This window comes from Rana temporaria, chromosome 12 (genome assembly GCF_905171775.1).
Source record: "Rana temporaria chromosome 12, aRanTem1.1, whole genome shotgun sequence".
In the NCBI taxonomy this organism is placed as follows: Eukaryota; Metazoa; Chordata; class Amphibia; order Anura; family Ranidae; genus Rana; species Rana temporaria.
The window spans coordinates 123,900,327-123,928,306 of record NC_053500.1 but is presented as its reverse complement, the minus strand read 5'-3'; the positions used below and the strand labels follow the sequence as shown (position 1 = coordinate 123,928,306).

The 27,980-nt window shown below is 45.1% G+C and overlaps 1 protein-coding gene across 9 annotated transcripts in view; it reads right to left on the bottom strand.

Annotated features, from left to right (window-relative positions):
* EPB41L1 (erythrocyte membrane protein band 4.1 like 1) overlaps window positions 1–27,980 on the bottom strand; it is a 165,319-nt gene that overhangs the window by 58,533 nt on the left and 78,806 nt on the right. For 8 of the 9 annotated variants that reach the window (XM_040330500.1, XM_040330501.1, XM_040330499.1 and 5 more), the window contains one exon: window positions 3,986–4,171. In XM_040330500.1, coding sequence (XP_040186434.1) covers window positions 3,986–4,147 — 162 coding nt within the window. In that variant the 5' untranslated portion in view covers window positions 4,148–4,171. Of the gene's footprint in view, window positions 1–3,985; window positions 4,172–6,987; window positions 7,075–27,980 lie in introns of those variants that run through there. The other variant, XM_040330502.1, reaches the window with a different exon arrangement.

Genomic DNA, 27,980 nt, shown 5'->3' with positions numbered 1-27,980 from the left:
GAATCATTTAGCAGTGGTTGTCCTACCATTGTTTAATGTGACAGTTCAGCTCAGGGCTGCAGGTTTTAGGGAGCCGGCATCCGTTAGCGTCCTTAACAACCAGGGAATAGCTGGTTGTTAAGGAGCGGCACCCGCCAGCGTCCTTAAAAGATAAGTTCACCTTTTAAAAAAAATAAGATAAATGCAAATTTTTTTGCAGGTAAAAAAAATGTTCATTTATTTAAATTTTTTCTAAGGAGCATTGCACCCACGGCAGACTCAGGCTTCTGTAGACCCTCAGGATAGCTGTCTGCCCATACCTCGTATGGGCAGGCAGTTACCTGAGTGCAGGAAGATTCCCCACTGACAGAATGTAAAACAAAAGCAGGCTCGTCAGTCTGGTATGGATTTTGGGGGGGAATCCCCCAAAATCCATACCAGACCCTTACTTGAGCATGCAGCTTGGCAGGCCTGGAAAGGGGCGGGGGGGCAAGCTAGTGGCCCCCTCCTGATCCATCATGGCTGTCTTAAAGTGAGGGCACACCTGGGCACTGTCCAGGGGCCCCAGCTGCATGGGGGGCCCCCTGAACTTTCCCCAGGGCAGCTGGCATGATGCCCCCAAATGTTCTCCATTGTAGGGGTCCCAGAGCATTACTTTGCCCAGGTGATCCATACCCAGTAACATGCCCTCAACATGCTTTGCTGGGGGGTGCCCCCTCTGATAAAGTCTCTTGTCCCCATTTTGCTGAGGGCAAGGGACTCTTCCCAACAACCCTGGCCCAGTGGTTGTAGGGGTGCGCCCCCTCCAGCACAGAACAGATGATTAACAGCCTCAGCTGTGTATATGTCTCTATGAGACTGTGTAGTGGGGGTGTCCACTCAGGTTTCAGATTACACTTGGTTCCCTGCTCTATGCTGTGCAGTGTGTGACATCAGATCCTCGCCCTGTGTCTGCTGGAGTTCAGAAATGTTGTGCAAAATGTATACTTTAGGAGGCAATAGAAGAAAGAAGGCTGCAGATAAACAGATACAACTTATGTAAGACGATTTGTTTCATCTCTATGTATCACCTGATCAGTGGGTAGAAGGTTTACAACAAATGTCATGCTAAATCGCACTCAAGACACGTAAAAATGGCATGTGGTATTATTGACTGAGATGATGTTGACTTTAGGGTGCTTTAAGTGCGGTTGTACATTAGCTTCATGAATAATTGCCATAGATTTCCATTGTAAGAAGAAGCTGAAAAGCAAAACCATTATGTAGCTCTGCAAATCGAGACGCATTACCTGCATGTGTAATGAGATAATGTAAACCCCCATATTCATTAAAAAAAATACACAGGCCCGGATTCAGAAAGACTTACGACGGGCGTATCAGTAGATACGCCGTCGTAAGTCCGAATCCGCACCGTCGCAACTTTAAGCGTATGCTCAAACTGAGATACGCTTAAATGTTGCTAAGATACGACTGGCGTAAGTCTCCTATGCCGTCGTATCTTAACTGCATATTTACGCTGGCCGCTAGGGGCGTGTACGCTGATTTACGCCTAGAATATGTAAATCAGCGATATACGCCTATTCACGAACGTACGCCCGGCCGTCGCAGTAAAGATACGCCGTTTATGTAAACCGTTTTCAGGCGTATAGTTACCCCTGCTATAGGAGGCGCAGCCAATGTTAAATATGGATGTCGGGGCCGCGTCAAATTTTTCACGTTTTACGTCGTTTGCATAAGTCGTTCGCGAATAGGGCTGTGCGTAATTTACGTTCACGTCGAAAGCAATTGACTATTTGCGGGTTAATTTGGAGCATGCGCACTGGGATACTTAACGGACGGCGCATGCGCCGTTCGGAAAAAGCGTAATTTACGTGGGGTCACAATAAATTTACATAAAACACTCCCATATCTTCCACATTTGAATTAGGCGGGCTTACGCCGGACAATTTATGCTACGCCGCGGCAACTTACGGAGCAAGTGCTTTATGAATACTGCACTTGCCTGTCAAAGTTGCGGAGGCGTAGCGTAAATAGGATACGCTACGCCCGCACACAAATACGTGCTCCCTACCTGAATCTAGCCCAGAGTGTGTGAGGATCATTGGGAAAGCCAGTTTAGCTTTAAAAGGATATTTAGCTGGATTCAGTAAGAGTTAGGCCGGCGTATCAGTAGATACGCCGACCTAACTCGGAATCTGCGCCGTCCTAAGTTTAAGTGTATTCTCAAACAGAGATACACTTAAACCTATCTAAGATACGACGGCTTGCGCCGTCCTATCTTAGGGTGCAATATTTAGGCTGGCCACTAGGTGGCGCTTTCATTGAGTTTGGCGTAGAATATGTAAATCACTAGATAACACGGATTCACGAACGTACGTCCGCCCGTCGCAGTAAAGAATCGCCGTTTACGTAAGGCATTTTCAGGCGTAAAGTTATTCCATGAAATAGCTGGACTAGTAATGTTAAGTATGGCCGTCGTTCCCTCGTCGAAATTTGAAAATTTTACGTTGTTTGCGTAAGTCGTCCGTGAATAGCGCTGGACGTAATTTACGTCCACGTCGAAACCAATACGTCCTTGCGGCGTACTTTGCCGCAATGCACACTGGGATATGTACACGGACGGCGCATGCGCCGTTCGTAAAAAACTTCAATCACGTCAGGTCACCCCCATTAACTTAAAACACGCCCCCTCAGTCTAATTTGAATTAGGCGTGCTTACGCCCGCCGCATTTACGCTACGCCACCGTAACTTAGCAGGCAAGTACTTTGTGAATACAGTACTTGCCTAGCTAACTTACGGCGGCGTAGTGTAAATACGATATGCTACACCGCCGCAAAGATGCGGCGGGATACTTGAATCCAGCTATTTGTTTCTGAGAAACTGACCTAACCAGGCCCAGTTATGCTACTGCTGTGCTTATTTGTTATGGACAAAGCTAATTCCTGCAAAAATGACTCTCAATACATGGGAAGAAACCAAGAGAGCAAGACACTTTTCTGGCAGCCCTGTACAGTAAGTGATGGTGTTGTGAGTTAGCAGTCTAAAGGTCAGATGTCTCCTTTCAGGGGTAGGGAATTAGCATGTCAATTATGTTTAGTAAAGGAATGTGTATTATGCAGGTGAATCACTTATTGTCGGAGACGGAACGTCTGGGGGATAATTAACTCCTCTGAATGTCATTATCTAAAATAATGTGATTGAAGCCCCATTGTGTGATGTGTGGGTGGAGAGTTTCTTTGTCCCTGTGATTAACTGTAACATGCTTGTACTGTATATAAGAAAGCTAAGATACCATTAAAGATTCATTCATTCATACATTTTGAAACCAGAGAACAGAGCGTATGTCTCGTTTATTCTGGGGAAATGAGATGAATCGTGTCTGCTGCATTGTAGATTGTCGGATAAGCTGTCATGGGGCGATGGAATGGCAATATCGTAAACGGTGGTGACCGTTACAGCGCCCGTTTGGGAAGCCTTCACATTGGGTTTGTTCGGACTCTTGCCGTAAGATTTCAATACAGGTTTTCCACTGGACCTGTCTGTGTGAATTATTGCCGCTGCACCCCCCCTATACACTGATAAGACCATTTCACATCCAGCTTACCTCTAGTAGCCATATATCTAAGAAAACATAAAAATCTATTAAACATTTAGGCGAGATAGTATAGTACACACAAGCACTTGGCACAGCCACAGAGTGCCCAGCGCAATGAAGAAGGCATACTGCAGCATCTGACACTGCAGTATTGTTCATTTATATTCCTTTGCCGGAAAAACATAAAGCATCGGAGGAAAACACAAGGCCAAACCGCTAGCCACGGGATATGCCCCTGAATCCAGCATCTGTAAATATAAACCTTTAATAACTGTACATTTATATATAGCTCATAACACGTCTATTATTAACCCGTGTAATATATATAATGATCTTATCAAGTAATATCCATTCAATTGTATCACACCATGGGTATCATCTTTTCAGCAGAACTCAACCTTTATACTCACTTCTGATCTTCGCGAGCCGTCGCTGGCTCCCGGCCTGTCTACGTTATTTGCCGGCGTTTGCGGGGTGTCGTGTGGGACCAAAGCAGGATTATGTACCCCATCCTGAGCAGGCCCGTCGGTCCCGGGAGTAAGTTCAGTGTCAGAGCCCACCTCCGTGGTCATTATAACTCCTCAGGTTTGTGTAGGCTGAAAGAAAACAGATGGTAAACTTATCAATGATATCATTTGAGTTCAGTGCTGCGTCATTCTTATAAGAAAGAAAAATAGCATTGCCTAATGATTTCCAGACATATACATTCTTATCAGTGGACATCATGTAGTAAGCCATCATTGGTCACCGTATAAAACGAATAGCATCTTCAGGTCCAGGCTACAGCTGGGAGTTTACTTGACTATACCCAAGCTCAAAACTGCCTGATCATGCCCTAATTAAGTGAGAAGATGACTATTGGAGTCAAGCCCAGTCTGATCTAGTCCTTTTAATGCACAATGCAGTGATAACACGATCTTATAAAAAATCTGCAGAGTCTGCTCTGACATAATGGAAAACCATTTAAAACCTTCAACTGTAAGATACTGTCCAAGGGATCAAGTTAAGTAACCTATGGAAAGCCAATATTCACTAGACATGTGCATTCGTTTTCGTCCGAATGCATTTTCGTCCGGATTTCAGGGATTTTCGCGTCCGTTTTAACAAACGCCAACGAACACGCAGAATCCGAAAGATCCGACATAAAAAAATGCTTGATTTTCGGTTTTGTTGCGACAACAGTTCGATACAGATAGAAGATTCGACATGACGGTGACAATAGCGATCTGTGTCTATCGAACCTGCGGTTGAATGTGCCTAACCTAACTCTATTAGTCCAAGACTATTCGACATAGAGAGGAAAGATTCGACATTATAGAGACACGAAGATTTGATATTATAGAGACATGAAGATTCGATATTATAGAGACATGAAGATTCAATATTATAGAGACATGAAGATTCGATATTATAGAGACATGAAGATTCGATATTATAGAGACATGAAGATTCAATATTATAGAGACTTGAAGATTCGATATTACAGAGACATGAAGATTCGATATTATAGAGACATGAGGATTCGACGAAGCAACTAAAAGCATACGATCGCCTGGATGGGACATTTATGGTCAAATGCTCCGCCCATAGGCTATAGAAGATTTCTTATGTAGGTTGACTGGTAATAATAATTAATAAATATAATTATTACTAGTCATACAACATTAGAATTCTACTATAGCTTGTGGGCAGAACAGTTTAGCTGCTTCGTCGAATCTTCTTAGAACATTCGACGGACACCATAAGCCTTCAATGAAAGATTTGACCTTAATTAAAGGGGTTGGAAAGGTTTGTTTTTTATTTTCTAAATGGGTTCCTTTAAGCTAGTGCATTATTGGTTCACTTAATTTTTCTTTGATTTCCCTTCTAAGGGCCCTTTCACACGGGGCGGATCAGTAATGATCCGCCTCCGTGTGTCCGTCAGCTCAGCGGGCATCCTCCGTAAAATCCCCGCTGAGCCGTCGGCTGACAGGGCGGTCCCCGCACACTGTGCAGGGACTGCCCTGTCTTTTCTCCGCTCTCCCCTATGGGGGGATCGGATGAACATGGACCGTGTGTAGGTGTTCATCCGATCCGATGACGGAAGAAAAAATAGGATTTTCTTCCGTCTGCAAAAATCGGATCTTTGTGGAGGCGGGTGATTACGGGTGTCAGCGGATGTTCATCCGCTGACAACCGCAATCACATAGGGACCAATGTATGTCCCATTTTCATCCGCAACGGAAGGATGAAAATGCGGACATATGGTCCACACATGTGAAAGGGGCCTAAATGTTTTTTTTCTTTGTCTGAATTTCTCACTTCCTGTTCCTCCTCAGTAAGCTTGCCCCCATCATCTGAGCCGTTCTGGCTGGGGGTTAGTCAGCAAGAACAGCTTACTGAGGAGGTGAGAATCTCAGACAAAGAAAAAAAACATTTAGAAGGGAAATCAAAGGAAAAGGTAAGTGAACCAACAATGCACTAGCTTAAAGGAACCTACCGTATATCCTCGAGTATAAGCCGACCCGAATATAAGCCAAAGCACCTAATTTTACCACAAAAAACTGGGAAAACGTATTGACTCATGTATAAGCCTAGGGTGTCCATCTGCATGCCTCACTGTGCTCATGCCTCACTGTGCCCATGCCTCACTGTGCCCATGCCTCACTGTGCCATGTCTCACTGTGCCCATGCCTCACTGTGCCCATGACTAGACTGACTTTTAACATGGGAGTCTATGCTAAGTTCCGGGTCCAGGGGACCTACGACCGGCCGATACCGGGTCCCCAAAGTCACTGGAGAAATTACCGTTTAACATGGGAGTCTATGGAAGGGGTGCCCGGCTTTGAAAAATCGGTGCTCCCCAGCCATAGGTCTCCCGGACAACAAACTTTGCACACTTTTAGAGGAAGAGTTGGGCTACATGTGTGCCAAGATTGGGGTCCATGGGGACCTATGGCTGGCGGGTACTGGGTCCCCAATGTCCGGGAGATCAGGTGCAAAAAGGTGACTCGAGTATAAGCCGAAGGGGGTATTTTCAGCACAAAAAATGTGTTGGAAAAACTTGGTTAATATTAGAGTTTAATACGGTATTTAGAAATCAAAAAACTAACCTTTACAACCCCTTTAATTCGGATTTTCGAACAAATGCATTTTTTAACTAAACTAAACAAATAAAAACGAATTTCGTCAGTAACTAAATAAATGTATTTTTCGGACGAAAACAAAATTCCGAAAAGGAATATTTCAGTGTGCACATGTCTAATATTCACAAGCAATGCTTGCAGGTTAATCATTAGATAGTGTAAAACCCAAGTGATGAAGCAATCTGCAAGGACCAGCAGTGCTTGTTATGGTTCCTAGGGGTTTTTCCCCTTGTGTGTGAAGCAGTTTAACCATTTCGGCTAAAATAGACTAGCCCCTCATGCCCTACCTTGTAAGCAAGAGAAGTCCTGGTTCATGAGTACCCCAGCTGGTCAAGATATCAGTGACGAAACGTTCTAGGCACAGCATCCTGTATTAATATTCCACAGTTAGCACTTCTTTGGACATTGCATAAAAATCCAACATTGTAGATGCATATGCCGGTCTTCTGCAATGAGAATGACTCATCCCTGAAAGCTTTTTCAAAGCAGGTCCTCAAGGACTACTTAGATGACGTCACGCGAGCATCCTTAGTAGCAGGTTATCCCTAGAGGATGGATTTGGGCGGAAATGTCCTAATTCTCATGCTCTGAGTCTGTCCTATGCTGTCTCATACCTCCAGTTTGCAGAGAGAAAAAAAAATGTCTCTACACCCACACAGATGTCTCTGCTTGGCTGGCTGGGGGTGTGAATAGAGAGGACCCCCTCCCTTTCAAGGTCTGATTAATGCATGCTGCAGTTAGAGCATCATAGGCTGTTAGGCCTGACACCTCCTATATATATATACAGAACAGTCTCTCAGCCCGTGTACCACCCTTTCTTGTTGTATTAGCTCTTTCTGCTTCCCCCACCCTCAAATTGTTATCTCCTGTTTTAGCTGTTGTGTGTCTCAGGCTCCTCCGAACTCCATCATCTTCACAATACCCACCCTTTTTCCATTCACTTCTCTCCTTCTTATCAGGCGCCCCAGCCCCCTTCTTCCCTTTCCTCTCCTTTCTTTGCTTTTTTTTCCACGTCTTGGCTTACTACACCTTTGCCTCTCTGTTTTCCTGGCGTAAGATGAATATGGACTTCTAGGCAGCTTGCAGCGAGTGTATGAACATTCGTAATAACAGAACGCAGATCAGACCGGTGTTGAGGCTGTTGCGAAGGGGAGAGGAATTACTGTGACAACAGTCTAATAAAATAAATCCTTGCAGATCTCCTGTAAATGTAATGCTGCCACAGCTGGGGAAAAGAGAGGTTTGCGTCACCACACAAGGATTAACCCTCATCGCTCCGCATAGTTCTAGCTGGTCGCTTTCAAATATTGAGAAGGCTATATATTACCCAAAACCATGGGCATCCGCTGAAATTTTTTCAGAGGGGGGCGCTTCGGCAGCGGTGATACACAGTCGCATTTTACCCTTTCTTCGACCGCTAGCGGGGCTTAAAAGCGCCCCCCCCATGTTAAAATGTAAAAACACCCCACTATGCCCCCTGCATCTTTTAATATCTTTGTCACTACTGTGTACCCCCTCTCCACAACTGCACCTCGGCACCCCTTTACATTACACAGCACCCCACAGCCCTGGACCCCTTTACATTACACAGCACCTCATCGCTCTGGACCCCTTTACATTACACAGCACCTCACAGCTCTGGATCCCTTTACATTACACAGCACCTCACAGCTCTGGACCCCTTTACATTACACAGCACCCCACAGCTCTGGACCCCTTTACATTACACAGCACCTCACAGCTCTGGACCCCTTTACATTACACAGCACCCTGCATCACTGGCCCCCTTTACATTACACAGCACCCTGTACCACTGGACCATTTTACATTACACAGCACCCTGTACCACTGGACCCCTTTACATTACACAGCACCCCTTTCCCTTGACTGAAACACTACACTATATTGACAGTATATTTATTTCAGGTCTAAAAGAGGAACCTTTTGGAATGAGGGACAAATGGATTTGATTCCAGAAGAGGGACAGGCACTCTAAATAAGGGACAACTAGAGGGGAGGGAAGTGCTGCAGTCACCGCTTGAATCGGCCCCAGGGCCAGTCCGGCCCTGCTCCTGGCGCTCCCTCAGGGGGGGCAAACGACCCCCCCTTGCCCTTTGGAGCGGACGCCCATGCCCAAAACCGTATTTCTAAACATTTGACATTATGGCTATCCTTCTCATTCCTTCACCTGAAAATAAAAAACACCAACAGATGGCATGAAATACCACTGTTGAGGCACCAACACTTACCAGAAAAAGGTGCGTGAACTATTTTTTGTAATTCAACACAAGGGGGCCAGATCCACAAAGCAGTTACGCTGGCGTATCTATTGATACGCCGCGTAACTTCTAGGTTGCTCCGGCGTATCTTTGTTTTGTATCCACAAAACAAGATACGCCTAAAGCTAGGCTAGATCCGACTGGCGTACGTCTTAGTACGCCGTCGGATCTAAGGTGCATATTTACGCTGGCCGCTAGGTGTCGATTTCCGCGTCGAGTATGCAAATTAGCTAGATACGCCAATCCACAAACGTACGTCCGGCCGGCGCATTTTTTTACGTCGTTTCCATAAAGGCTTTTTCCGGCGTAAAGTTACCCTTGCTATATGAGGCGTAGCCAATGTTAAGTATGGACGTCGGGCCAGCGTTGAATTTTCCGTCGTTTGCGTAAAACATTCGCGAATAGGGCTTTGCGTAGAATTACGTTCACGTCGAAAGCATTGGCTTGTTGCGGGTTAATTTGGAGCATGCGCACTGGGATACCCCCACGGACCCAATTTACGTGGGGTCAAGACGTATTAACATAAAACACGCCCACAACTTAGTGATTTGAGTTGCGCGCCCTTACGCCGACACATTTACACTACGCCGCCGTAACTTACGGCGCAAATTCTTTGTGGATACGGGAAATACGCTGTAAGTTACGGCGGCGTAGTGTATCTGAGATACACTACGCCGGACTTACAAATGCGCCGCGCTACGTGGATCTGGGCCAAGGTCGTTTTTTTGCCACCAGTCAAGAATGGCGAATGGCACCGCCTTAATGATGTTTTGTGGGGCGAGGCCCTGCCGATCTGTAACCATTGAGCAAGGACTGTACAGTACATTTTTGGGTTTACATAGGGAGGGTAGGCACCGTCGGGCCTGATTTGTGACCACATTTTTTCATAGATGTTTGGCTTGATCTTACATGTGGGGCTTCTCAACCAGGGTTCCATAAAACCCTAGCTTTCCTCCAGAGGTTGCTAGGGGTTCTTTGAGCAATTTCCTTGACAAGTCACACAAGTGCGAAAGGGGCCTTAGCAGATATCATCTGACCAAATGTCCCCAGCTATTTGGTGACACAACTGACTTATGACATCACAGAGCTGCAGCCTCTGCAGTAATAGTAAGGCCTCGTACACACGATAGGTTAAACAGAGGACAACGGTCTGATGGACCGTTTTCATCGGTCAAAACCGATCGTGTGTGGGACCAATAGGTTATTTAACCATCGGTTAAAAAAAAGCCAACTTGTTTTAAATGTAACCGATGGATTCCTAACCGATCGTTAGTAGGCACGACCATTGATTACAAATCCACGCATGCTCAGAATCAAGTCGACGCATGCTTGGAAGCATTAAACTTCGTTTTTTTCAGCACGTCGTTGTGTTTTACATCACTGCGTTCTGACACGATCGTTTTTTTAACCCATGGTGTGTAGGCACGACGGACCATCAGTCAGCTTCATCGGTTAACCGATGAAAACGGTCCATCGGTCCGTTCTCATTGGATGGACCGATCAGGTGTACGCAGCATTAGTCGTGGCTTCTGTTAGCCTTTTTGATTTTAGGAAGCTGGATTGGCGGAGAAGCAGGAGGTGTCCTACTTGATTAGTCTGCTTTAATTGCCTTTTGCATTAAGTTCAAACGAAGTAATTAAGAAGTAGATGTGGATACCCTACTGAATGTGGCATTACACAATCCTTCAGAGGTCTTAGGCCTCGTACACACGGCCGAGGAACTCGACGTGCCAAACACGTCGAGTTCCTCGGCCAGTTCAGCCCTGAAGCCGCCGAGGACCTCGGCGGGAGGAGAGCTCCCATAGAACAACGAGGAAATAGAGAACATGTTCTCTATTTCCTCGCCGAGGTCCTCGTCGGCTTCCTCGGCCGAAAGTGTACACACGGCCAGTTTCCTCGGCAGAATTCAGCCAGAAACTCGGTCGGAAGCTGAATTCTGCCGAGGAAACTGGTCGTGTGTACGGGGCCTTAGAGATTAAAAAAAAAAACTACATGAAAGGACAGATTTGCTTTTGTACTCATATTTAGAGTTTTTTAGATATATATATGTAAAAGAGATCAGCTTAAAGTAAATCATCTTCTGACCGCATGTTAACATTTAAAAATCCTAGTTTATGTGTAACTATTAACGTACACGGGTGCAGCCATGTTTGCTCATTAGATACCTTTTTTTTGCTTTGCCGATTCTCATTTCCCAGCACAACTGTACTATATAGGGTTTGTTTAATTGGTAACATAGGGCCAGATTCAGGTACAAATGCGGCGGCGTAACGTATCGTCTTTACGTTACACCGCCGCAAGTTTTCAGCGCAAGTGCCTGATTCACCAAGCACTTGCGTGTAAACTTTCGGCGGCGTAGCTTAAAGCCGTCCGGCGCAAGCCCGCCTAATTCAAATGGGGCGTGTACCATTTAAATTAGGCGCGTTCCCGCGCCGAACGTTCTACGCATGCTCCGTTTGGAAATTTCCGGCCGTGTTTTGCGCGAAATTACGGCTCCCCAACGTGTTTGTGAATGGCGACGTGCGTAACGTACTTACGCCAAAAAAAAAATAAAATAATTCGACGCGGGAACGACGGCCATACTTTAACATGGCTGGTGTAAAGTTAAGCCATGAAAAAAGCAGGCTTAACTTTGCGACTGGAAAAAACGACTTACGACGACGTAACGCACGCGAGTACCTTCGTGGATCACCGTAAAAGCTAATTTGCATACCCAACGCTGGAAAACGACGCGAACTCCACCCAGCGACGGCTGAAGTTTTGCAGCCTAAGATCCGAAGGCGTACGAAGCCGTAAGCCTGTCGGATCTTAGCCAAATGCCGTCGTATCTTTGTGAATCACAAATTAAGATACAACGCGGCAAATTTGAAAATACGCCAGTAGATACTCCGGCGTATTTCTTCTGTGAATCTGGCCCATAATGCCTCGTACACGCGGCCGGACATTCCGAGAAAAAAAAAGTCAGACTGGCTTTTTTTCTAGTAAAGTCTGGCCATGTGTAGCCTCCATCAGACTTTTTTTGTCGGACCTAAAGCCTCGTACACACGGGCCAGAATCTCGTCAGGGAAAAAACATATTTTTTTCTGACGAGATTCTTGGAAAGAATCTCTTGCCGCCCGAGTGTACAGACTCTCCTTTCAAAAGAACTGCGGTTCTCTTGAAAGGCAAGAACGCAGTGACATCATCGCGTACGACGAGCATGCACTCGTCACATTCGATACCGTCGCCGCCATCTTGCTGCACCCTACCTATGCCTAGGAAGCTACCGCACATGCGTCATTTCGAGCATGCGCGGGTTTCTACGGTGACAGGTAAGTATACAGATGATTCTCACTACTTTCTCTGCATGCTACGTAGACTCATCCCCTTCATCCCGGGAAGAGGATAAAGCAGTAGTGGTTGGTACAATCATCAATTCCCGACTCGACTACGCAAACTCCCTCTACTTAGGACTACCCAAATACCAGATTTCACGTCTACAAGTCATCCAGAACACGGCAGCCAGACTGGTAACAGGTAAAAAAACGTGGGAATCTATCACCCCGGTCTTGAGGTCCCTCCACTGGCTAGCCGTAAAGGATCGGATCACATTCAAGACACTCTGCCTCACCCACAAATGCGCACAAGGAAGCGCTCCGCAATACTTAAACAAGAAAATAAAACCCTACGTCACCAATCGGGTGCTACGATCAACTAACCAAAACCTTCTCGAAATCCCCACAGCCCGCTACAAATCTAAGGGAAAACGTAGATTTTCAGTCCAAGGACCTCGGCTTTGGAATGCTCTACCCACAACCATTCGCATGGAAGAAAACCATCGGGCTTTTAGGAAAAAACTGAAGACCCATCTCTTCTGAAGGGTCAGCACGACTCTGGATACAAGCACCTTGAGGCGATTCGGTTTGCATTTGTCAGCGCTATACAAGTTACTCACTCACTCATTTCTCGTCAGGAAACAGGCAGACAAGAATCTCGACGAGTAAATAGAGAGCATTTTTCTCGTCGAGATTCTGGGCAGATTTCCAGACGAGAAGCCTCGTACACACGCTCGGTATACTCGGCAGTTTTCTTGCTGGTTCTTGCCGAGAAAACCGAGCGTGTGTACGAGGCTTTAGATAGAGAACTTGTTCGCTTTCTTTACGTCGGACATCCGATGGACTCACAGCGGACTTTAGCACGGTCAAAAGTCCGACCGTGTGTACAAGGCATTAGGCTCACTGCAGTCTGTTAGGCCCCTTTCATACAGGCAATCTGAGCAGGTTCACCTGTCAGTTTTTCAGGCAGTCCTGATTGGAAGGTCCATGCATTCCTATGGACTTGCATCCATTTACACCGCCTACCTCCAAGTCTGATCCGGTCCACTAAAAAAATGGAAGGGGATCCGTCCTCTTGCATTTAGGTGGATCGGAGGGTAGTCAGGTGGAAGTAGACAGTGAAGTTTGTTTACTTACAGCCATTCATAGAACAGAGCAGGCTTTGTCACGGAACGGTCATCCGCCCGCTCTGGGCTGGTTGGTAAGTTGAGCTGGGAATTTCCTGTGGTTGCAGGCTGGTTGGTAAGTTGGGCTGGGAATTTCCTGTGGTTGCAGGCTGGTTGGTAAGTTGAGCTGGGAATTTTTCTTTGGTTGCAGGCATTTTGGTAAGTTGAGCTGGGAATTTTCTTTGGATGCAGGCTGGTTGGTAAGTTGAGCTGGGAATTTCTTGTGGTTGCAGGCTGGTTGGTAAGTTGAGCTGGGAATTTCCTTTGGTTGCAGGCTGGTTGGCAAGTTGAGCTGGGAATTTTTCTTTGGTTGCAGGCTGTTTGGTAAGTTGAGCTGGGAATTTTCTTTGGTTGCAGGCTGGTTGGTAAGTTGCGCTGGGAATTTTCTTTGGTTGCAGGCTGGTTGGTAAGTTGAGCTGGGAATTTTTCTTTGGTTGCAGGCATTTTGTTAAGTTGAGCTGGGAATTTTCTTTGGATGCAGGCTGGTTGGTAAGTTGAGTTGGGAATTTTTCTTTGGTTGCAGGCTGGTTGGTAAGTTGAGCTGGGTATTTTTCTTTGGTTGCAGGCATTTTGTTAAGTTGAGCTGGGAATTTTCTTTGGATGCAGGCTGATTGGTAAGTTGAGCTGGGAATTTCCTGTGGTTGCAGGCTGGTTGGTAAGTTGAGCTAGGAATTTTTCTTTGGTTGCAGGCTGTTTGGTAAGTTGAGCTGGGAATTTTCTTTGGATGCGGGCTGGTTGGTAAGTTGAGCTGGGAATTTTTCTTTGGTTGCAGGCTGTTTGGTAAGTTGAGCTGGGAATTTTCTTTGGTTGCAGGCTGGTTGGTAAGTTGCACTGGGAATTTTCTTTGGTTGCAGGCTGGTTGGTAAGTTGAGCTGGGAATTTCCTGTGGTTGCAGGCTGGTTGGTAAGTTGAGCTGGGAATTTTTCTTTGGTTGCAGGCATTTTGTTAAGTTGAGCTGGGAATTTTCTTTGGATGCAGGCTGTATGGTAAGTTGAGCTGAGAATTTTTCTTTGGTTCCAGGCTGGTTGGTAAGTTGAGCTGGGAATTTCCTGTGGTTGCAGGCTGGTTGGCAAGTTGAGCTGGGAATTTCCTTTGGTTACAGGCTGGTTGGTAAGTTGAGCTGGGAATTTCCTGTGGTTGCTGGCTGGTTGGTAAGTTGAGCTGGGAATTTTTCTTTGGTTGCAGGCTGGTTGGTAAGTTGAGCTGGGAATTTTTCTTTGGTTGCAGGCATTTTGGTAAGTTGAGCTGGGAATTTTCTTTGGATGCAGGCTGGTTGGTAGGTTGAGCTGGGAATTTTTCTTTGGTTGCAGGCTGTTTGGTAAGTTGAGCTGGGAATTTTCTTTGGTTGCAGGCTGGTTGGTAAGTTGCGCTGGGAATTTTCTTTGGTTGCAGGCTGGTTGGTAAGTTGAGCTGGGACTTTTTCTTTGGTTGCAGGCATTTTGTTAAGTTGAGCTGGGAATTTTCTTTGGATGCAGGCTGGTTGGTAAGTTGAGCTGGGAATTTTTCTTTGGTTGCAGGCATTTTGTTAAGTTGAGCTGGGAATTTTCTTTGGATCCAGGCTGGTTGGCAAGTTGAGCTGGGAATTTTTCTTTGGTTGCAGGCTGTTTGGTAGGTTGAGCTGGGAATTTTTCTTTGGTTTCAGGCTGTTTGGTAAGTTGAGCTGGGAATTTTCTTTGGTTGCAGGCTGGTTGGTAAGTTGAGCTGGGAATTTTCTTTGGTTGCAGGCTGGTTGGTAAGTTGAGCTGGGAATTTTCTTTGGTTTTGTTTGGGATGGGGGAATCTCCCACTGAGCTACTGTATTCTGACAGCAGGAAGACTTTCCCACCATCAGAATACATTAATTAGCGCTTCTGGCTATAGCCTGCAGCATGGATCAAGTAGTGAAAACCTGGCAGGACAAGTCAATTGTTAGATTAACTTCTGAACAACTTCAGTGCCCATACATGGATGAAAATTTGTCCGGTCCTTGCTGAACTGGCCAAATTTCAGTCAATGTTTGGCTGGCTTTAAGCCTCATTTACACAGGGCATACTACAGCACCCCCCCCTGTGCAGGGCTGGGTTTACCCGTGCGGGGATGCACAGGTGTTTCATGCATCCCTGTGCAGGCAGTCCTATTGATGTCTGTTGGGACAAAGCAGCTACATGGACACAGCCACTATTCACAATTTGACATTAGTTTGTGTGCTTGTAGTGTTGAGCAGAATACGCCATATTCGATTTCGCGATATATCACGAATATATAGCCGAATATTCGAGAAATATTCGCTAAATTCGAATATTCGTGATATTTTATCGAAATGAAATGATTGCGAAATTTCGCTATTGCGAATGCGAACATAATTGCGACATTTCGGTAGGAGCACTCTGATTGGCTCAGAATATTCGTGATATTTTATCGAAATTTCGCAAAATGCGAATGCGATATTTATTGCGGAATTTCGACAAATGCTGTAGGAGCACTCTGATTGGCTCAGAATATTCGTGATATTTTATTGAAATTTCGCAAAATGCGAATGCGATATTTATTGCGGAATTTCGACAAATGCTGTAGGAGCACTCTGATTGGCTCAGAATATTCGTGATATTTTATTGAAATTTCGCAAAATGCGAATGCGATATTTATTGCGGAATTTCGACAAATGCTGTAGGAGCACTCTGATTGGCTCAGAATATTCGTGATATTTTATCGAATTTTCACAAAATGCGAATGCGATATTTATTGCGGAATCTCGACAAATGCTGTAGGAGCACTCTGATTGGCTCAGAATATTCGTGATATTTTATCGAAATTTCGCAAAATGCGAATGCGATATTTATTGCGGAATTTCGACAAATGCTGTAGGAGCACTCTGATTGGCTCAGAATATTCGTGATATTTCATCGAAATTTCGCAAAATGCGAATGCGATATTTATTGCGGAATTTCGACAAATGCTGTAGGAGCACTCTGATTGGCTCAGAATATTCGTGATATTTTATCGAAATTTCGCAAAATGCGAATGCGATATTTTTTTGCGGAATTTCGACAAATGCTGTAGGAGCACTCTGATTGGCTCAGAATATTTGTGATATTTCATCGAAATTTCGCAAAATGCGAATGCGATATTTATTGCGGAATTTCGACAAATGCTGTAGGAGCACTCTGATTGGCTCAGAATATTCGTGATATTTTATCGAAATTTCGCAAAATGCGAATGCGATATTTATTGCGGAATTTCGACAAATGCTGTAGGAGCACTCTGATTGGCTCAGAATATTCGTGATATTTTATTGAAATTTCGCAAAATGCGAATGCGATATTTATTGCGGAATTTCGACAAATGCTGTAGGAGCACTCTGATTGGCTCTGATGCAGAAGAAGGGCGAAGAAAATAATCGCGCGATATTCCTATTGCCGAATAATCGCATTGCGATTTTTCGGCAATATAAAATGATCGCTTCAGCTACTCGGCCCAAGGTCTCTAATCATACCAGCAATGCTTTTAGACGTCGATGGAGATCTCTAGGATGTGATCTGTTCTAAAAATAAAATTGAAAAAATCCGAATATTCGGAATAGCAAATATTGACCGCGAAATTCGAAATATTCGCGAATACTCGAATATGCCATATTCGAGCCGAATATTCGCAATACGAATATTCGTGAGCAACACTAGTCCCTAACAGGTTTACTGTGTGAGTTTGGAGACTTACACCCGTACCTACACGTATGTCTCATTGGGTGCAGCACACAAGGTGTCCGTTGGTGACACTCCTTCCTCTCCCCTGAAGCTGCATATTTTTTTCATCAACAGAGCCTCCCAACTTAATTTAAGATTAATTGGATAGCAATAAAATAATCAATTACAGCGCAATTACAAGTATTTTGCATAAATAATAAACATTAGATACAATGTTAATTATATGTAATTGAGAGCATGAAACCGATATATTAAATAATTGAAATTGAATTTCCTTGGTATTGTGCAGACAATTGTTGAGAATTATAACATGAACGGGTTAAGTATTCTGCTCTGCTGTGGTTCAGTACGTGTTTACCAAAGTATTCTGTCGGATTTGTTAGACATTCATTTTACTGTTCATCAGATTGTCATATCATGTTTCCTATAAAAAGGTTAGCTCTGTATCCAGTGCAATACAGTGCTGAACTGCAAGGGAAATATTGGATTGCATAATCATAATGGTAATGTCATACAGACATTTCCCTGAATAAATGTATAAACTGCTTCTAAGGGGCCTATTTATAGTGGGAAGAGGATTCCTTATGCGTATACTCCGCAGTATTACTCCTCACTGTATTTTATTTCCCATTCATAAAATACAGGCCATGGTGTAGAGCAGTGGCTTCAACTTTCTTGATATGGGGGGCCTCAAGTGCAGCCCCAGCATCACCAAAGGGCTGCACATTAAATTGAGTGAATGGTCACTCTCAAAGACAGCAGGCACACAACAGGGCATGTTACAAGAGATGGTCAGAGACTGCAGACATGATGCAAGAGATGGTTAGAGACTGCAGATATGATACAAGAGATGGTTAGAGACTGCAGACATGATACAAGAGATGATCACAGACTGCAGACATGATGCAAGGGATGATTAGAGACTGTGGGCACGAAGCACGAAATGGTCAGGGACCTTGGGCATGATGCAAAAGATAGTTAGGAGACTGCTGACATGATACAAGAGATGGTCAGAGACTGCTGGAATGATACAAGAGATAGTCAGAGACTGCTGACATAATGCAAGAGATGGTCAGAGACTGTGAACATGAAGCAGGAAATGATCAGAGACAGACTGTGGGCATAAAGCAAGAAATGGTCAGACTGCGGGCATGATAAAAAATATCGTAAGAGACTGATACAAGAGATGGTCAGTAACTATGGGCATGATACAAGAGATGGTCAGAGACTATGGGCATGATACCAGAGATGGTCAGGGACTATGGACATGATACAAGAGATGATCAGAGACTATGGGCACGATACAAGAGATGGTCAGAGACTATGGGCACGATACAAGAGATGGTCAGAGACTATGGGCACGATACAAGAGATGGTCAGAGACTATGGGCATGATACAAGAGATGATCAGAGACTATGGGCATGATACAAGAGATGGTCAGAGACTATGGGCATGATACAAGAGATGGTCAGAGACTATGGGCATGATACAAGAGATGGTCAGAGACTATGGGCATGATACAAGAGATGGTCAGGGACTATGGACATGATACAAGAGATGATCAGAGACTATGGGCATGATACAAGAGATGATCAGAGACGATGGTCAGAGACTATGGGCATGATACAAGAGAAGTTCAGAGACTATGGGCATGATACAAAAGATGGTCAGACTATGGGCATGATACAAGAGATGGTCAGACTATGGGCATGATACAAGAGATGGTCAGAGACTATGGGCATGAAAGAGTTGCAGCAAGCAGGCAGGCACCCCAAAAGCTGAACCAGGAGGTAGCGATCTTCCTGGGTCTCCAGTGAGGTCGTTTGGCTTGGAGTTTTTGAAACACTTTCTTAAACAATTAATATAACCCATACGATTGCTAAACAATGCTGTAGCTTCATATAATTAAGTTAAAATTTACTTTTCCATTTTACAGTACAATTGCTTCCTGGAACCATGCCAACCTGAAGGCAATCTACATACTGTTTGTTTACAGAATTCTCTCTGAAATCTTTCCCCTTCTTCTCACGAAGTCTAAACAGAGCGAATATGAAATTGAAGGCATTCCCGGCAATAGCAGTTTCATTTTGGTGCATATCTTCAAAGAGCCCTCAAGCTAAAGAAATTCAGAGAACATTGCTTTTCTTAATACATCAGAGTAGGAGGTTAAAATGAACGGATATGGTAAGCCCTACATTAGTTTCCCAAGAACAGAAACAAAAAAAAAAAAAAAGAATGCGTGATAAAGTTTGCTAAATTCTTAAAGTGTAGGATATATACAGTACAGACCAAAAGTTTGGACACACCTTCTCATTCAAAGAGTTTTCTTTATTTTCATGACTATGAAAATTGTAGATTCACACTGAAGGCATCAAAACTATGAAGTAACACATGTGGAATTATACATAACAAAAAAGTGTGAAACAACTGAAAATATATTTCATATTCTAGGTTCTTCAAAGTAGCCACCTTTTGCAGCAGACACATCTCTAGAACTGGTAAGAGGAGACTGTGTGAATCAGGCCTTCATGGTAGAAGATCTGCTAGGAAACCACTGCTAAAGAAAGGCAACAAGCAGAAGAGACTTGTTTGGGCTAAAGAACACAAGGAATGGACATTAGACCAGTGGAAATCTGTGCTTTGGTCTGATGAGTACAAACTTGAGATCTTTGGTTCCAACCCCCGTGTCTTTGTACGACGCAGAAAAGGTGAACGAATGGACTCTACATGCCTGGTTCCCACTGTGAAGCATGGAGGAGGAGGTGTGATGGTGTGGGGGTGCTTTGCTGGTGACACTGTTGGGGATTTATCTAAAATTGAAGGCATACTGAACCAGCATGGCTACCACAGCATCTTGCAGCGGCATGCTATTCCATCCGGTTTGTGTTTAGTTGGACCATCATTTATTTTTCAACAGGACAATGACCCCAAACACACCTCCAGGCTGTGTAAGGGCTATTTGACCAAGAAGGAGAGTGATGGGGTGCTGCGCCAGGTGACTACCTCTTGAAGCTCATCAAGAGAATGCCAATAGTGTGCCAAGCAGTAATCAAAGCAAAAGGTGGCTACTTTCAAGAACCTAGAATATGAAATATATTTTATTTATTTTTATATTTAGTTTTGATGCCTTCAGTGTGAATCTACAATTTTCATAGTCATGAAAATAAAGAAAACTCTTTGAATGAGAAGGTGTGTCCAAACTTTTGATCTGTACTGTGTGTGTGGATAGATAGATATATAGATATATAGATAGATAGATAGATAGATAGATAGATAGATAGATAGATAGATAGATAGATAGATAGATAGATAGATAGATAGGAGTATAGATAAAGCTAGCCATACATGGATCAAAATTTGGCCTGTTCCGCAGGAACTGGATGAATTCTGATCCATTTATGGCCATTCCTGAGAAGTTGATGTATCGGCATGTTGGTAAATCTTTGCTCAATCGTTCCTATATATAGGAGATATACTAGTGAGCTGCAGCCTGTGACGTCACAGATAGGGTAACCAGACGTTCCCAGTTTCCGGGGACAGTCCACGGATTGAGCACACTGTCCCTGGACCAAGTCTGTCCCCGGATTGGATTTGAACAGGGGCTGGGGCAATTTCAAAGATTGTCAGTGCAGAATACACACCCCTGCTCTTCTGCTCCTACTAGCTTAGCGTGGTGTACTGTATTTTTTCCCATTATCTCTGCCCCTTTCCGATGATCATGTGCTGGTCAGAGCGGAGGGAATATTTCTTCAGTTTCGGGTGCATGCCCATTCAGCTCCGCTCGCAAGTTCTTCTGCCTTGGCTCAAGTCCCGGGTTATCTCCTTGGCTTCCCTGGTGGAGTGATATTCCTCTGCTCCCCACCCAGTAGTAGCCAAGCCCCGGAGACGAATAGGTAGATTCAGAAAGAGTTAGGCCGGCTTATCTACAGATAAGCCGACCTAACTCTTAATCTACGCCGCCCTATGTTTAAGTGTATTCTCTAACGGAGATACACTTAAACATATCTAAGATAGGACGGCTTGCGCCGTCCTATCTTAGATTGCAATGTTTTGGCTGACCGCTAGGTGGCGCTTCCATTGCGGCCGGCGTAGATTATGTAAATGAGCTTTTACGACGATTCCCGAACGCCAGCCCGCCGCAGTCGATTAACGTCGTTTCTGTAAGGCCTTAGGCGGCCTAAAGTTAGAGCTATGCTCTAGTGGCCTAGCCAATGTTAAGTATGGCCGCCGTTCCCGCCGCGAGGTTAGAATTTTTTACGTTGTTTGCGCAAGTCGTCCGCAAATCGGGAGTTACGTCGTTTATGTCCGCATCGAAATCAATAGGCCCGTACGGCGTACTTAGCCGCAATGCGCCCTGGGAAATGTAGGCGCCCGGCGCATGCGCAGTGTAAAAAAAGTCAAAAAACGTGAGGTCAAGCCTCATTTCCATACAACACGTCCCCCTCCAAGCAATTTGAATTAGGCGCCCTTACGCCCGCCGTGTTTACACTACACCGCCCTAAGTAAGGAGGTAAGTGCTTTCTGAATCATGTACTTTCCTCTCTTACTTAAGGCGGCGTAGTGTAAACACGCTAGGATACGCCGTCCTTAAGTTTAGGCGCCCCTACCTGAATCTACCTATAAGACTTGACAGGTTGTGAGGCGGGTGGCGATGGGCAGAGTCGTTGATTGCCGCTATTACTAGTAATAAAAAAAAATATGTCCCCAGAGTTCATTTAAAAAATCTGGTCACCTTAGGTGCATGCACTCTGAAGGAATGGCATATACATGTCGTTCTTCAGAGCTCCGTGCCGCAGACGTGGCTCCCGCACGCATGTGCAGGGGTGACGTCATCACAGCTCGGCCAGTCAAGCAGCTGCAACCCGCGAACCCGGAAGGAAGACTCCATGAAAATGGAAGCCGCTGACAGCGCGCCGCTGGAGGGCTTTGTTTTTAACCACTTCCCCCCCCCCCCCCGGACCATATTGCTGGTCAATGACCGGGCCACTTTTTGCAATTCGGCACTGCGTCGCTTTAACTGACAATTGCGCGGTCGTGGGACGTGGCTCCCAAACAAAATTGGCGTCCTTTTTTCCCCACAAAAAGAGCTTTCTTTTGGAGGTATTTGATCACCTCTGCGGTTTTTATTTTTTGCGCTATAAACAAAAATAGAGCGACAATTTTGAAAAAAAATGAATATTTTTAACTTTTTGCTATAATAAATATCCCCAAAAATATATAAAAAAAAACAATTTTTTCCTCAGTTTAGGCCGTAAAGTATTCTTCTACATATTTTTCGTAAAAAAACCCGCAATAAGCGTTTATTGATTGGTTTACGCAAAAGTTATAGCGTCTACAAAATAGGGCATAGTTTTATGGCATTTTTATTAATATTTTTTTTTTACTAGTAATGGCGGCGATCAGTGATTTTTATCGGTACTGTGACCTTATGGCGGACACTTTTGACACATTTTTGGGACCATTCTCATTTTTATAGCGATCAGTGCTATAAAAATGCATTGATTACTATAAAGATGCCACTGGCAGGGAAGGGGTTAACACTAGGGGGCGAGGAAGGGGTTAATCATTTTCCCTGTGTGTGTTCTAACTGAAGGGGGGGTGGGACTGATTTTACACACACACACAGCTCCCAGTTTTCGCTCTGTAACGAGCGATCGCGGGTGCCCGGCGGTGATCGCGCGCGCCCCTGGTCCCGACGTGCGCGCCTCCGTAAAGCCACAATGTTCGTTAACCGCGTTACTCGCAATCCGAAGTTCCACTGTATTTACTTTCCTTTGCTCTCCAGGATCTTTAGGCTGGGTTCACACTTGTGCGATTTGAATGCGAGTGTGACCCACTTCACACATCTCCATGGCGTCTGCGGAGTCAATTGCACAGGGGTCCCGCGCGCCTTTGGCTCCGTTTCAGGTCCAAATTCAGGCAAAAATTCAGGCAATGATTCATCCCTGAAATGGAGAACAGGGACGCACCAGACCCCTGCTGTCAGCCGAATGAAGAGTGAACGCAGCCTAAAACAGAACTAAACTTTATTAACCACTTGCTTACTGGGCACATAAACCCCCTTCGTTCCCAGGCGAAATTTCAGCTTACGGCACTGCGTCGCTTTAACTGACATTTGCGCGGTCGTGCGACGTGGCTCCCAAACAAAATTGACGTCCTTTTTTTCCCGACAAATAGAGCTTTCTTTTGGTGGTATTTGATCACCTCTGCGGTTTTTATTTTTTGCGCTATAAACAAAATAAGAGCGACAATTTTTTAAAATATATATATATTTTTTACTTGTTGCTATAATAAATATCCCAATTTTTTTTTTAAAAATAAATATTTCTTTTCTCAGTTTAGGCCAATATGTATTTTTCTACGTATTTTTGTAAAAAAAAAAAAAAAATCGCAATAAGCGACTGGTTTGCGCAAAAGTTATAGCGCCTACAAAATAGGGGACAGAATTATGTTTTTTTTTTTATTATTTTTTTTTTTTACTAGTAATGGCAGCGATTTGCAATTTTTATTAGGGCTGGGATATTGCGACGGACGTATCGGACACTTTTGACACAAATTTGGCGCCATTCACATTTATACAGCGATCAGTGCTATAAAAGTGCACTAATTACTGTATAAATGTGACTGGCAGTGAAGGGGTTAACACTAGGGGGTGAGGAAGGGGTTAAATGTGTATCCTGGGTGTGTTCTAACTGTGTGGGGGGAGGGGGGTGACTGGGGGAGGTGACCGATGCTGTGTCCCTATGTACAAGGGACACAGATCGGTCTCCTCTCCAGAGACAGCACGTGGAGCTCAGTGTTTACACACAGAGCTCCACGTCTCTGCTGTCTTACCGACGATCGCGTGTACCCGGCGGACATCGCGGCCGCCAGGTACACGCATCGGCTTCCCAGCGATGTGCCGGGACAGTGTTTACCTGCTGCGTGCCCCCCAGAGGCGCACGCGGGTAATGCTTTTAAATGACGTCCAAAGACGTCCAGTTGGCACCTGAGAGCCGCGCTGTTGACGTCTTTTGTCAATAGTGCGGGTCTCAAGTGGTTAAAAAAAACTGCGGGCAGGCAGCTCTTTATTGCAGACGTGCTTTGCCAGTCTTCTATTGAATGCACACGTTGGCTGTGCTGGAATGACAGACTCCCATGCACAGGATGACATCATTCATCGACTGGACAAGCAAGAGGCTGAATAGCCAGGGAGAAGGTGACAGCGGCTGGTGAAGGATTTAACCCTAGCATCGCTGGAATGAGGAGGGGAGTATTTTTTATGCCGCGTACACACGACCGTTATTTATGTCATGAAAAAAACGCCGTTTTTCTTGACGTGATTTGTCGTGATTCCTCTCAAGCCTGCCTTGCATACACACGTTCGTGAAAAAAATGCTTAAGCAAAGCGTGGTGACGTACAACGGCACTTTAAAGGGGAAGTTCCATTCGAATGGCGCCACACTTTAGGCTGCTTTTGCTAATTTCCCCGTCTCAGAACTTGCTTCTGAGCATGCACGTTTTTTTCCCCCTCGATAAAGCGTACACACGACCGTTTTTCACGTCCAATTAAAAAAATTCAATTTTTCTCGTCATGAAAAACGGTCGTGTGTACGCGGCATAATGGTGTATACCAGGCTTAAAGCGGATGTGCCATGGGGAAAAAAAATATTAAAAGCCAGCAGCTACAAATACTGCAGCTGCTGACTTTTAATATTAGGACACTTACCTGTCCTGGAGTCCAGCGCCAATCGCAGCAGAGGACGAGCGATCGCTCGTCTCTCTGCTGCTCCCCCCGCCATCCACGCTGAGGGAACCAGGAAGTGAAGCGCTGCGGCTTCACTGCCCGGTTCCCTACGGCGCATGCGCGAGTCGCGCCGCGCCCGCCGATTGGCTCCCGCTGTGTGCTGGGAGCCGAGTGTTCCCAGCACACAACGGGGGGGCGACGGGATGTGACGGAATGCCCGTCTTTTGCCCGTGAATGCCGGGCCGGAAGTGGGTGCAAATACCTGTCTTTAGGGGGGACACCTTTCAGGGGGGAGGGTTTCCGATCAGCGGGACTCCACTTTAGGGTGGAGAACCGCTTTAAAGCTCACCATACGCTATGCAATCTGATTGTACAATTTCTTCGTATTTACCAAAACTATGTAGTCCATTCAATTTGTACCGAGTCAAGCAGGCATTTGCACTAAATCATTGTCAGTAGATCTAAGTGAGATTGCACAATCAGATTGTATAGTGTATGGCCAGCTTAAAGTGATCTAAAGCCTAAACATTTTTACCATAGCCAGAGCCCTCCTTCGATCCAGCACTGTGCATGTCTGCAGCTCTTCTTTCCCTTTGCATCTGGGTCTCACTGGCTTTGCTGGGGCACTGGCCATTGGCTCCCACTGCTGTCAATCAAAGCCAATGTCTCGGAAACGGGGAGCGGGGCTGAGTCCATTGACACAAACAGCGGGGCTTGGGAGCGAGCTCGCACAAGTGCCTCCCATGGGAAGCAGCTTTCCATGGGGGCACTAGACAGAGAGTCTGGGCCAGGAGTGCTGTTGGGGGACCCGAGAAGAGGAGGTTCGGGCCGCTCTGTGCAATTCCATTGCACAGAGCAGGTAAGTAGAGAGATTTTTTACTTTATAATCAGTTTAACCGGTTAAGGACCGCCGCACGACTATTTACGTCGGCAGAATGGCACGGCTGGGCACATGGACGTACAGGTACGTCCCCTTTAAGATGCCCAGCCGTGGGTCACGAGCACGCCGGCGGTGGTGCACTCACGACCCAGTCCTGTCCTCCTGTCCTGTCCTTGGTGACCGCGCCTGCGAGACCGGCGGAACCGATTGCCGCCGGTGTCCCGCGATCGGGTCACAGAGAGGAAGAACGAGGAGAGGTAAGTGTAAACAAACCTTCCCCATTCTTCCTAGTGTGGCTATCAGTGATCGTCTGTTCCCTGTGTTAGGGAACAACGATCAGTGACATCACATGCACAGCCATGCCCCCCCCCCCCACAGTAACAATAACTCCCTTAGTACACACTTAACCCCTACAGCGCCCCCTCCTGGTTAACCCCTTAACTGCCAGTGTCATTTTCACAGTTATCAGTGCATTTTTTTTAGCACTTTTCGCTGTGAAAATTACAATGGTCCCAAAAATGTGTCAAAAGTGTCCAATGTGTCTGCCATAATGTCGCAGTCACGAAAAAAAACGCTGAACGCCGCCATTAGTAGTAAAAAAAAAATATTAATAAAAATTCCATAAAACTATCCCCTATTTTGTAAACGCTATAAATTTTGCGCAAACCAATCAATAAACGCTTTTACCAAAAATATGTAGAAGAATACGTATCGGCCTAAACTGAGGGAAAAAAAGGTTCTTTATATATTTTTTGGGGGATATTTATTATAGCAAAAAGTAAAAAATATTGCATTTTTTTTTAATTTGTTGCTCTATTTTTGTTTAGAAAGATAAAAACTGCAGAGGTGATCAAATACCACCAAAAGAAAGCTCTATTTGTGGGAAATAAAAGGATGTAAATTTTTTTTGGAGGCACGCCGCACGACGATTGTCAGTTAAAGCGGCGCAGTGCCGAATCGCAAAAAGGGGTCCAGTCCTTTACCTGCATATTGGTCCGGGTCTTAAGTGGTTAAGGAAGCTACTTGGTTGAGTGGTGAAAAGTCAAGTGACTAAACTACTGCTAGCTACACAATGAGCTGGGTAAAGGAGAAACTTCATGGACATATTTTAAAGGGTAAGTTCACCTCCGTAAAAATATATATATATATATATATATACCGGTGTATATATAATAATAATAATAATAATAATAATAATAATAATAAAAAATGCACGTTTTTGCAGAGAAAAAAATGTGTGCATTTTTTTTTCTTCAAAGGAACGTACTGAGCATTGCTCCCACAATCAGTGGATCCCGGGTGCAGGGTCAGGCTCCTGCAGACACTGCCTACATTGATCTTCAGCTTCCAGGGGCATCGGCCAGGTATGATGTATACTGTACATAGTTCCATAGGTGCAAGCTGAACCAATGTCATTATGTATAGGATATCCATACCTGGAATTCCTCTTGAAAGTTTCACTCATGAATAATAATCCTGAAACATTCTCCCTTCAGGTCTAACACATGACCTCTGACTTTAACATACTTCATTCTCAGAAACAAATTCCACCTTTCTTTTAACTCCCGTAAAAGTAAATAATTAAAAAATAACCATTAGACGTATAATGGGGATTCCATACAGAGCAACAAGGCTTAGAGAATGCAGAAAGAAGATAGAGACTGTATGATGGGGGACAGACACAAGAATTCCAATAGGAAGTTTTGCTGGTTGATTCTCATAGGAACCCAATGGGTAATACAACCCCTTGCAATCCACCCAGATCCAAAATATCAGTGTTAAGCAGGCCTGATGTTAGTACAGCACCCTAATACTCACTGGAGCCCCCCTCTCGATCCAGTGACGTGCACAAGAGCCTCGGCTGTCCCGGGACTCATTGGCTGAGACAGTACCATGAGCCATTAGCTCCCATTGCTGTAAATCACAGTCAGTGAGATAATAAGGAGAGAGAGTGGGGGTGGGGCCAAGGTGCGGCTCTATGTGTCTTATGGAAGTATAGAGCAGAGTAGGGATGAGCTCCGGCGTGTTGGCACTCTCCACGTGCAGAGCCCGCCAGGAAGTTAGCACGGTGCTGCGCTAATCACAGGCAGGGAGACATGCTCGGCTGCAGAGATCAGGAAATGTCTTCCTGCCTATGATTAGCATGTGGAGTGTGCGAACACACCGGAGCTCATCCCTCGAGCAGAGCCCGGGAATGAGCATGCACCAGTGCCCCCATAGCAAGCGGCTTGTTA